Source organism: Poecilia formosa, unplaced genomic scaffold (assembly GCF_000485575.1).
Source record: "Poecilia formosa unplaced genomic scaffold, Poecilia_formosa-5.1.2 Scaffold32, whole genome shotgun sequence".
Taxonomy (NCBI): Eukaryota; Metazoa; Chordata; class Actinopteri; order Cyprinodontiformes; family Poeciliidae; genus Poecilia; species Poecilia formosa.
In genome coordinates, this window is record NW_006799971.1 from 79,544 (window position 1) to 92,542 (window position 12,999).

The 12,999-nt window shown below is 38.6% G+C and overlaps 1 protein-coding gene across 1 annotated transcript in view; it reads right to left on the bottom strand.

Moving 5' to 3' along the window:
* The window catches only part of LOC103136359 (noelin-2-like), a 37,775-nt gene extending 29,341 nt beyond the window's left edge, over positions 1–8,434 (bottom strand). Inside the window, exon 1 of the mRNA XM_007549562.2 lies at positions 7,799–8,434. Coding sequence (XP_007549624.1) covers positions 7,799–7,942 — 144 coding nt within the window. The 5' untranslated portion in view covers positions 7,943–8,434. The remainder of the gene's footprint in view (positions 1–7,798) is intronic.
* Between the last annotated feature and the right edge of the window lie 4,565 nt (positions 8,435–12,999).

Here is a 12,999-nt window from a genome sequence, read left to right on the forward strand (position 1 = left end):
TGTGCAAGTAAAACACACAAGTTGTATGCAAGTTGTGCATACAACTTGCATACACACATACAACATACATACAACTTGAACATTTCACTTTAATTTTGTGTGTGGCTCCAAATCCAGGCCTCCATTGGTTAATAAATTTGATTTCCATTGATGATTTTTGTGTGATTTTGTTGTCAGCACATTCAACTTTGTACAGAACAAAGTATTCAATGAGAATATTTCATTCATTCAGATCTAGGATGTGTTATTTGAGTGTTCCCTTTATTTTTTTGAGCAGTGTATATATATATATATATATATAAAATTCCCCTCTCACCCTCCGTGGGTGGTCTCTTTCATCCTCTGAGCTCGGGTCCTCTACCAGAGGCCTGGGAGCTTGAGGGTTCTGCGCAGTATCTTGGCTGTGCCTAGAACTGCACATTTCTGGACTGAGATGTCTGATGTTGTTCCTGGGATCTGTTTGAGCCACTGCTCCAGTTTGGGGGTGACTGCCCCGAGGGCCCCGATGACCACAGGCACCACTGTGGTCTTCACCTTCCAGGCCTTCTCCAGTTCCTCTCTGAGGCCCTGGTATTTCTCCAGTTTCTCATGCTCCTTTTTCCTGATGTTGTGGTCACTTGGTATTGCTACATCCACCACAACGGCTTTCCTCTGTTCTTTATCCACCACCACAATGTCCGGTTGGTTCGCCATTACCATCTTGTCTGTCTGGATCTGGAAGTCCCACAGGATCTTAGCTCGGTCATTCTCCACCACCTTTGGGGGTGTCCCCCATCATATATATATATATATATATATATATATATATATATATATATATATATATATATATATATATATATATATATATATATATATATATATATATATATATATTCAGGCATGCTGAATAACATGCCTGAGTTGGGTGCAGACAGTTGTTCTGAAGACAGTCCCAGCTGGGGCTCATTTTGCGGCTGATCATAGACGCACATTCTGACCACAGTTTGCTGATGGCATCATTGCCTTTGGAGGAACTGTGGAAACCAAGTGATTTAAATCTGGGGTCTAGAAGTGTTGCTAGGGTCAACAAACTTTTTGACTCCAGATTGGAAGCAGTGTCTGTGACTCAATGCTTCAGGTGTTCATGTAGGTGTATGGCTGCCTGGGTGAGCAAGGTTGATGCATTACGCTCTAGTGCAAGATAGAGCATTTTCGTCGTTGGGATGACCTTGGACCCTGACACTCGCCTCTCTTCAGACAACTCCACTATATCTTGATAGAAAGGAGCAAGCACAAGAAGTGTTTCTCCTATGATGGTGTGGTCATCAGCTGTAAGTGGAGTCAAATCTGTTTTTAGAGAGGCCAGAGATACCCACACTGGTTCCTTCTCAACATGTAGCTTTGACAGCATTTCATATGTGCTGTTCCAGCGTGTTGGCACCTCATTGAGTACTCTTTTGACTTGGGCTAAATTGTCAGCAGCGTGAGTTTGTGGAAAGTATTGCACTCCCAATACAGATGTACATAACTGTAAATGTTCATGAATGTAGTGACAGGTAAGAGCCAAATAAGCCTCCATGTTCACAGATGTCTACTTTAGCCGTTATATTCACTGCCAGAGCTTGCTGTACTTCCATTTTCATTCGTTCCCGTTCCTCCTCATAGTTTTTGGCCACCATTTATTTGATGGTCTGAAAAATTATACCAAGTCAAACCAAAAGCAAATCAATATATTTAAATTAAAGATTAAATAAATCATATACTCCTACTTTAGATAATTTCCGCACAAACCTTTCTGGTTGGCAAAACATATGGGGACTGGTTCAGGTCCCCCCTAAGGACTTGAACCAGTTCCTTGAACCCTTCACTCTCCACAATGCTGAGAGGCTGGCAATCCTTGACAATGAAATTCAGTAGAGCCTCATCCAGCATCTGCTTTCTCGAAGCTTGATGGTTAAAAATGAAGTAAACAATACATTTATATGAAATAATTTATTAAAAGCAACTGAGTAATTTGTAGAATGGCTGTATACCTGAGTTTATCTTTCATTCTCATGCCAGGCCCTATAATGCCTCAGCATTAGGAGATGGATTTATTTATATGACACTTCTGTCAAACATATGCGACCCTTAACCTGCAAAACATAATATGAAAGTAAACTAAGAGTCAATTTCAGCTGAATTTGGTTTCAGGTAGATCAAGTAGAAACTGAAAAGAGCCAAATTAAACAACAACGAAATGAAAGCAACCTTATTTTCCGAGGTAAAATAAAAATGGTCCCACACTGCGGAAACCTTTCTTTTGCCTTGAGGCTGCTCCATAGTTGACGCTGTGCCATAAAAGATCAATAATTCTTTTGGCAAATGCATCCTGTTGACAGTTTTGCTTCCTTATGAACATGGTTTGGCGCATCAGTGTCATTTCGAAACAGTTCTCGTATTGGTCACGTGATTTGCTGAAAGCGATAAGCGCACCGACATGGGGTTCGATCTATGGGCTTGCCGCATGTGCCGACTCATCGGTGTTGCCGGACCCATCACTACTGACCACTCTCTGACTCTCATAATCATCTGGATTACTCCATCCCTTTCTTCTCCTTGCTGCTCTTCTAGGCCCAACTCCTGGATAACTCCTCAACCACCTTAGGCTGTTGCCTGTCCATCCTCAGTCTCCTGATGAGACTCATCCACAGGAAGCACCAACAACCGCATCACCTGCTGTAGAACCCATGTACTCACCTCTGCTCACCTTGATCTTCAGACTGAAGTCGATACAGTATTACTTTATCATTCTCTCCCACGTTTACTCCCCAGTCTAACCACTCATCTCTTTCTCAGTTCCTCCTCTGGTCCGGTCCCTCTCTGCTACCTCAGATCAAAACCTCTACATTCTCTCTCCATTACACTTTGATGTAATGATTTCAACTGTACCTTCATTGTGCTGCTTACTCTCCCTCCCTCAGGCTGATTACTCATTGCCCTCACCCGTACTGTGCTGATCTCTATTTAAACAGCTGCTCATTACCTGCTCAGTGTGAGATCGTCTGTTGTCCCAGTCACAGCCTTGTTTCAAGTCCAAGAAGTTCCTCGTTTCAGATCCTGCCTGTTTTTGACCACTGTTTGCCTAGCCCCTTTCAGCTTTGAGAAGAGTTTCTGACCCCCTGTTGCTGAACCTTGCCTGCCTCTAGCAAACTGAATATTGGATTTTCCTTGCCTGAGACCCTCCTCTGCCTGACCCTGGACCGTTTTGACTCCTGAGACCTGGTTGGTGGATATTTGTCTGTCGTTAGTGAATCCCCCTAAGACCCTAAGCCCTTCGAGTTTCCACTCTCTCAAACCTCCCAAGGCTGGACTCTTGACCCCTGTGGATCCCCATACCTGATAAATCTCTTTTTGTGTTTTCTCTGTTCTTTTCATCCAGTCATGACTCTCACTTCTGTTTTTGTGTTCCAGACCTAACACTGCAACCACACCCTGTGGAACCCCTCCAACATCATCAATTTATTTTTAAATAAATATTTGACTATTGACCTCTTGTCTTGACTGCGTATTGGGTTCTGGCTGGTTACTTAAATGTTACACTTCGCACTTTCAATAAATCTGTTTAACTGCTTTGTGTGACCGTAGTTGTTGCTTGCTTTCGAGTCCTGGTAAACTCTCTCTTTGTCAGATTGTCTGTTCCCATCAGCTGCTTCTGGTCCCACAGGCCAAAAACATCCGATAGGTCACTATCTTCATCTTGACAGTATCCCTCCCTTCTGGTGCCCATGAGCTGATTCTGGGGTTGCCCCCCAAAACAGGCACTGACAACCTTGTGGCCATAACTTTGATAAGCCGCCTCAATGATGGAGGAGGGGAACATGGCCGACTCTGTGCGGGCCATGTTCCACCTACTTCCTCCAAAATGTGTCTGAAGCACTATCTTTGTAGTTGGTCAGTGGTCACTTTGAGCCCAACATTTAAATTTGTCCTGTCCTTCTGTGGTCTTTTCATAGCTGTAGATGTACCCATTATGGAAAATGTCAGCTTCACGGTCGATATTTGAAAGTGATACCCGGTCATCCTCCGCCTTAAACACCAGTTGTCCACACATCAGATATGTGTAAAGGCTGTTAGTTTGAAAAGTCGCTGCTTGTCACCAGAAAATGACTGAGGACAGATGGTACAACTGAATTACAGTTTTTACAGAAATTTCAAAGACTGGGTCAGGAATCACAGGATATCTTAAATCATCTAGACTGTCTGACCATGGGACAATCAGTATCATCACATCAGTGTCATTTAAAAAGTGTCTTTATGTTGGAGTTGAAGGTATCACAACAGTTTGCAATTCCACACATTTAATAGTTTAGAAGAGTAGTTGTAGTGTCTCTTTGTTCCTTTGGTAGAGGAATGACAGGACCAACTTTACAAATAATACATGAAGACCTCGGACATTGTCCACAATAGTCAGCTGTGTACAGCTCACAGTCTGTGTTAATGCCATATTGGGTCAGATAGTCTGACACATAAAACAAAAAGACTCCTGGCTTGTCCCAATTTACTACATCCTACATCTTCAGTGTTTCAATTATTTCATTCTGAACTGCAAAGACTTCATCTGGGGGGAAATATCTTCCTGAATGTTGCATTGCTGTAAAGAAAAACCTCACAAACAATGGAATCTCTGAAAAAATTCAAATGCTGAACCACAAACCTTCTGGTAATAATCAAGTTCATAATGCTATGTGTTGTAGCATTCATCCAACAGTTGAAGAATGAGTTGGGAAATCTACCAAACTACATGGTCGGCTCATGAACATCCACATTGCCGAAATTATCTGTGTCATTTTGAATTTCATCTTGTGAGTTTTCTTCTGCTGAAGAGGATTCTTCTAATGATGAATCCTCAAAGATTTCTTCAAAATTTGTCACAATTTCCTTGCTGTCAAAGCTTGGTTTCACATCCAGGCCCTTTATGTTTTTGGGAAGACTGGTAAAGACACTTTTTTGTAATGTCTGTGTTGGCAAAGAGTTAGCTGATTTCTTCAAAATGTATCCACACATTTCCATCATTTGTGTTTTCAAAGTGAACTTCCTCATCTTTAAAGGAATCTTCCATGTCCTTTTGGGCTTCAAAGTTCAATGTCCAAACCAAAGTATTTTGATCTCTCATCCTCAGAGCTCTCTACTAAAACGTCTTTGCCTTTTATGCTCTATCCTAACAACTTTTCAACTCCCGTCGTAACAAGAAATCCAAGGTCCCATCAATATCAAAAATCCTCTTGACTTGGTGAACAGTTAAAATGGTTTGTAAAATCAGTTTGAAGTCGTCTCTCTGGAATCGATCTACCTCCAACCAAGTTGAGAAGCAAACTGAGAATTCTTGTATTCTTGTATCTCTTTGAACTGTTATGACATCATTGATGAGAACATAGAGGTTCTCATCAACATGATGATGTCAAACAACCTGTATCAGGTTCTTGTTTGTTTTAGTTGCTATGGAAACACAAGCAGTTATGTATTTGGAATGATTACTGTCATTTAAAAATGCATGGGTAGACATCTAAATTTGTAAATATCTAAATTTGTAATTACATAAATTAAAGTTTTGTATTTGTCCTCTTTTCCAACTCATACATGTAAAAATCTGAGATTTTACGAGAATACTCGTGAACAAATAAATTAATAAAAGTGTTTTTGATAGGTTTAATAAAGACAGTAAGTATTTTTCCAGAAGTTAGACACACATCAGTCACATTTAGAAACTGGCTCTGAACCATCTGCTTGATCTGTTTTGAACTGTGGGTGAGGAGGATCCTCTTAACACCAGCATTGCTGTGCAAGTGGGTCTTCTTTGACCCAGAGAGGTATTTTTTTGTTCTTTGTTTTTTTGCAATATCTTTGTTATTAAAAGTTTTCATCATTTCATATTCCAGGTATTCCCCCAAAAACCATGTTACTGATATCATGCAATTAAAATTATTAATTTACCTTTTATACATTTTAAGAAATAGAATTTTTAAAATTATTATCCCTTGTGATGGACTGGCGACCTGTCCAGGGTGTACCCCGCCTCTGGCCTGTTGGACAGCTGGAGATAGGCACCAGCATTAAGTTTGGCTCATTATTCAAATACGTTTCAAAAGTTTTTTCTCTAACGAAACCAATAACTGGGTAATCATGTAATATTTCTGTCATGTATAAATCCACCTTTCTGAGAAACTGACAGGAATTTTATTGGCTGAGTTTTATTACCTGTAAAATCAACAAAAAATAACCAATCAAGTATGATTGTGTCCAATAAATATATAAGAGGCTGAATTTTTTAACTGAATTACAGAAATGTTAATGTAATGTCCCTGTGGGATCTATAAAATGTGATTGATTAAAAATTATTTTGTACTGAGATTCAGCAGTACAATAAAGACTGAAAGGAAAATGTTCTTTCAAAATTCACTGAAAATAATAGATTTAGTCAAATTGTAATAATATTGAATGAACAAAATGTGATTTAAAAAATGCTCAGACAGCATGCTTGAAATAATGACTTTTCTTTAACTGCCATGCAAACTCAATCTTGATAACTTTCATGTTTACATAAGCAATTCTTTGACTTCACATCCAGCTTAAAATATATTCCTTACATTTGCATAGAACTAGTATAACTGCTCTCCATGTGCAGTCAAGTATAAAAAATTACAAATTCAGGTTTGCAGAGAACACAACAACTTTTGGTTTCTGTCAATAAACCTTGAACAAATACACTCTCAACCTGCTTCGCAGCCATAATGTCTCCATCTGTTGGTGTGTGGGCGTCCGCTTTCACAAGACCGCTTGTACTTTGCTGAACTTGCAAAGTGCTGCCATGCAGCAGACGAGGAAGAGCCAAGTCAAAGGCTCCAAACACGAAAACACACTCAGTTGTGTATTCATCACTTCTGAAGACATCCTATTCATCCACATTTATTTTTGGAGACAAATACACACAAGAAGCTCTACATCCACACTTGATGTCCACCTTAAATGTAGCACATCTTGAGTTTGTGATTCTGTAAACAGATGAGGAAAAGCTCGACCACGGAGAAAAAGTGATGAATATGCACAGTAAGACTACCATTAAGTAAGACTCCCATGTGTGCAGTGGACCAGCATCTACACATTAGGGCTGCCAGGGTGTTGCCAGGGTAACCAATCCGCTGGTTGTCCCATGGGTGAGTCACATTCCTTCCCCTTTTCTCCCTTCACAGGAGAAATATCACACTAGCAAGTCTGAGACAGAGCAATCCTACTAAGCCGTTTAATTTTCTTTGTGAATCAGTGGCTTCATAATTTGCATATGGTCCAGGAGGAGACATATTTACTCATTTGCACTATCTAGTTTGCTAATTTACATCTCTTAAAGCTTTTTCAATTTCTGAATAGGGTTTCTGATTCTGCTTTGCATTTTAGTTTTTGTTAGAATCTATTTTTTCCTCTTACAAAAAAAAAAAGAAAATGTGCGTCCAGAATAAATACTTTCAGATATGAAACTAGATTTCCTTTTGGGTTTTTCCTCCCCATTTAAAAGGCAGACATTTGTCTCAGTAAGAACAAAGCATGCCGCCACAGAGAACTTATGCAAGTATTTGCATGGAGGAAACAGAAGGAGAAAGCATTTGATCCATCACTGAGAAATTTCAAAAGACATAAAAGAAAGAAGTCGCCCAAAAAAATCTTTTGCACATTAGTTAGAAGTTAGAAGGTAAATTATTTCTTAAAAGATTCATCAAGGTTCATCACTTTAGTTGATAAAATATCATTGAATATGTTATTTAGAAAAACAAGGGATACATACACTGATGATCCGTTCGTGTGTGCCATCAGGGGAGATGATGGTTCCATTGAGTCCAACGAGCGACGGCAAAGTCTGGGACATCCAGTTAGTTACCATAGCCATGGTGCTGAGCACAGCACCAATCTTGAGCATTGGAACAGTCATCCTGATACACACACATTCACACAATTACAAGAAACTCTGCAGCATCAAAGTGTTGGTAGCAGTCATCCTAAAACCAGCAGGTAGCTATGCCTCACTGAACTATGAGTGAAGCATTGTGTGCAGCCACAAGACAGGAAAGGAAATCCAATGGAGATTTTTCCCACTGCTGAAGTCCAACAACAGTCCCAAGTTAGAGAATAAATCCTGATACACAATCAGCTCCAGAGGTAAAGGCAAGTCAGAGCATCCAAAACTCAGCTCAGAATGCAGGAGATTCTTCCGGAAACAGTCTGGGTTTTTTCTTTAAATGTGTGTGTGGGTTTTGGGCTGCTGCCTTTGTCTGGCACTGAGGAGTTGTGACTGAGCCAGAGCTGCTGTTCGGTTTTATCCACTCTTTGCTCCCTCTCTCTCTCCGATCCCTCTCTGCAGACACCCCTCCATCGTTTACAGACTCGTCCTTGTTCTTTCAACTTGATCATCGAAGATGCAGAATTAACAAAAGAATCTCAGTGGGAAATATAACAGTCCCCATTAAAAATAGCATTTATTTTTCCACTTTTTTAATATCCCTCTTATTTGTATTTTTATATTTTTCTCACTTGTTTGAACTAAGATGTTCCTTTCTTGTCCAGGTGTTGTCATTGAATGCTTATCTTTTCCTTTCTGTTTGCCCTCGCTTTTCTTCTTTAGTACATGATGGAATGAATGCACAATGCTTAGGATTGACTTATCCTCATCTGAGAATTATGGCACAAGCTTCACAAACTGACGCAGCTCTGCCACCATGTGGTCATATTTGTATAAAAACAGTAAAATACACCCATGATCAACTGTGGCTCTCCTGAGTTACTATGGGCAACACAATTCCTCAAAACTAACAATAATAATAACATATGCCATTTCAGTTGAGTTAATGACTCTACAATTAGTCTAAGGTTTCAATTTAGAAAAAAAAGGAGAAAGAAGTTTTATTCTGAAAAAAGTGATTTTGATTATATATAAATAAAGTAAATTTGGCAGAAAACATATCCTTAGGTAAAAAATAGATCAAATTTGCTGAAATGGTTTTTTTAAAATAACTATCCAGTGATGGACTGGAAACTTGTCCATGGTGACTTCCTCTCTCGGTGACCACTGGGCAACAGCCTCACGTTTATCCCTGGGATGTACCACACACACAGATAACCGTGTGTGTGGTACATGCTTAAAACTGCTGTAATATTATCATATCAGTGAGGCAATTGCTGAATGTTTAATATTTTGCTACCAGAAGAGACAAGCAAAGACGACAGACAGTAGTGAACAGCTGATAAACCTGACCTTAGCCGGTACATCTTAACATTTTATAATTGCCATCTTATTTGCTCCAGGTTTAATGTTTGAAGGTATCTTTTACTTGTTGACAATTCAACTAACTCACTATAAGTACTTCATAAAGCATTTGTTCTCTTCAGCAGAAACAAGATTGCTGTGTCTGATCTCACTAAAAAAAAAACTACAGGATACACATGGATTATAAATACGTTGTCTTTCAGCAAATAAGAACCAACATGAATATTTCAACTAGACACACTTAGATGATTTTCAAGAGGTGTGGAGACTAAACAGAGCTAACAAGACAGCTGAGGGGTTCAAACACTTTCAGAGTATTTATGGTCACCAATTCTTGTAACTCAATATTTGCATTTTCATGAGATAATATATTTACAAAGGACAGAACAGAACAAAACAGATGCTATTGTTTGAGTTTTTAAAGCTCAATAACCTGCAGAACCTGTGACTGCACCATCCCACAATAGTGAAATAACTGGTTGTCTATTAATAAGTTAAAAAAATAAGACCATCACAAGTAAATAAAAATATTTTGTTTTCAGTTAAATTGAAAATTATCCAAATTTAAATAATATTTTTGAAAAAAAGTCTATGTTTTGTTTTGTTTTTTTATTTGAGGAAACAATATAATATTTTGTTGAGATTTATTCAACCTTTCCACAAAAATACACAAATACAGTATTTTCCATTCCAATTTAGAAATAACTACAATTTCTGCTAATTTAGTGGCACTTAATACATATTTAATTAAAAAAGTTACAACAACATTTAATTTCCCTTTTGTATGAATAAAGTATTTTTGAATTGAAATGAATTGAATTTGAATTTAAAGCTTAAATCCAAAGAATGTCTATGATTATTGGAGTAGAGACAGAGGTTGAGGGAAATAATAACTCGACCCCTGATTCGGCAAGTTTGCACATTAACAAAGATATTTGATTAAATAATTCAAAATAATAAATGTTCAGATCAGTTCATCTGCAGTCCCAGTTTTCAGTTCAAATGTCTGTTCCAGACTTTGTTTCAGAGTGTTTTGTGGTTTTCTTTCTTTTCAAAACCTCAGATTTATCTAGGAGACAAAACAAAAGATTTTAAATAGCTAAACTTAGTCAAATACTGCTACAAACATACAAACAAAAACAAAGTCAAAGATATGGCTACATGTTGTAATGGATTTTGAAGAGCCATTGCTGCTCAGTTCTGTTTACAATGCCAATTCTTCATCCAGCAGCCACAGCAGGAGCCAAACTGATGCCAAACAAACACCAACGCCCACCTGTCAGCTGACTAACAGTATGTTCTGCCAAGCAGCAATAGCAGGTCTGGGAAGGGTTTATTGATCATGTGACATTCAGTGGTTTCTTTTCTATGTATTTTGGTAGCCTGGCCATTGCCTTCCTGTGCAATTCCTCTCAAAAAAAGTCTTGCTTCCATCACAGTCTGAGATTTCTCCCTTTTACTTGGATTGTCTCCAGTTGATTTTTGACTGGACCAATCAGAACAGAAAGAGTGGTGAATGATGACATTGATTTTCAGCGATATTTTAGAATTGTAGCCTGCCTGTTTTAACAATGACAATGGAGGAAGTAAATGAAGCTGGTCAGTCTATGTTGGTCACGCAAATATTGAATATGGAACTAGCATCCAACTGTTCAGCTCGGCTTTTCTCTCTTTGAAGTGGATTATGTTTTTTTTTAAGAGCAGGCCATGTGTGTTAAGCTTGAACTGGTGCATCATTATGTCATGGACAAATGTTAGCAATTGAGCAAAATTTAAAACTGGGCTCTTGGCTAATAGGGGCTAGTATTTTACAAACATCGGTTACAAAATCTAGAGGAATATATTTATATTTATATTCATATTTTATAAATATAAATTTATAGTTACTTCTTGATTTTAGAAGAAAAGAAATGTGGAACAAAAGAACATGTACTTTAATAGTGAACAAACATTTTGAACAAACATGAACAAACGTCTTACTTGCATGCTGACTTACACGTCACAAAACCTCCAGTAATTAATGTTCAAGATCTCTGGTGTTTAACGTTTATTATTCATGAACATCATAGTTACAATAAAATTAAGTTTGATCAAAACATGTATAACGACTGAAGCGATGAATCAATATTGGAAGAATCCTGAAGAATCAACACCAGCTGCAGAGTGTCATACGGATCAATCACTGTCCATTTCTGTCCTTCTTTGCAGACTGCACATCCAGACGTTATAGACTAACTGTGAATTGCCTCAGGCAGAGTCTGGGACTTGGCTGCATAATGATGTCACTCAAGCATTGACTGCAGACAGAACGTGTCTCAGAGTTGGAGAAGAAATGCAGAGAGGGAAGAATTGGAGAAAAGGTTGAATCCTTGTTATATTAATATGGCCAGATGGATTATGTTTACCACCTTTGCTAGAAACTGAAATTCAAAAGTTTCTGGCACGACTTCACCACCTCCCAAGTTGTTTAGAGAGGCAAAGATCTTGTGGAGTGAAGACTCAAGCATGCTTGATGTACAAGGAAACAACTTTATTGCCTATAAACATCTGGACTCTAAGATTTACACCATTTATCCATATAATTTAGTTTACAGTGGGGGTAATTATATAAAAATCAACTTTTTTGAGATTTATATAATGTTAAAATGTTCCCCTGAATCAAAAGCAGACCTGGGATTCGATGATCCTTCAATCTCCATTTGCTTGCTCCCACAAACTGTTGCTTAGGGAGCAAGCAAACTGGGAGCTCTGAGGAGGGTTAGGGTTAGGGTTAGACTACAGCTCCTCCTCAGAGCTGTTGTAGTCTCAAGCTAATCATTTGCTTCTCAGAGCATCCCACCCCCACGCTTCCCTAATACAGCTCCTTTAGACTAGCTGCAGCAGCAATTAGCAAAAACCTAGTGGAACTGTGAGTCTGATGACCTCATCATACAAACTATTTCTCAGTGCTACGCAAATTGGATGCCGGTTAATGGCATAATCCAAAGCATTGTTGTGTTGACTTGGTGAAGGCCGAGCCTGGGTTCAAACCTGGGTTCAGGGTTTGTGCATTAGCACTTAGAGCCCAGTCCTACCCTGCTCCCTGGCACCCTGAGAGCTGTGGTTCCTTTTGGAAGCAGGGCTGGTTTGAAGTCAGTTGTTGGTTGTATCACTGGCCACAGGGGCGGACACATAGAAGAGTCGTCCTTCAGATTTTTCAGACAGGAAACATCTGGTTCAGCTGCACCAGACATGAGTCCAGCTCAGACATGATGCTTAGTTGAGATTTTTTTTTTTATTGATTTAGTTAAAGCGTAAAGCTGAGGTAACTAAAACATCTGAAATTCTAAAATTCTACTTCTAGTAAACCACCATTATGAAGAAAAAAAATTCATAGAAACCTGTCTAATATAAGATTTAAATTCCATATCCTGATCAAAAATGAAAGAGTTTTACTTTATTATAAGCGGCCATCTTAATGCCATCCAGATCAAGTGATGGACTAACAGTTTATTCTTCATATGCTTTGGTTCAAAACCAATAACTTCTGTTAATAGTAGAACATTTTCAGTTGAATGAAGCTGACACTCCATCTGCATGAAAAATAACAGAAAATAGAAGAATGAGCGCTTAGTACTTTGTTTGTGCTGCTTTGGTTTCTGAGATATTAAAAATGAGTCTAGGTCATCCAGAGGTCACCATTCCCCCATCTTGCTCCAGAACAAATGAAAGTAGTCTTACTTTTT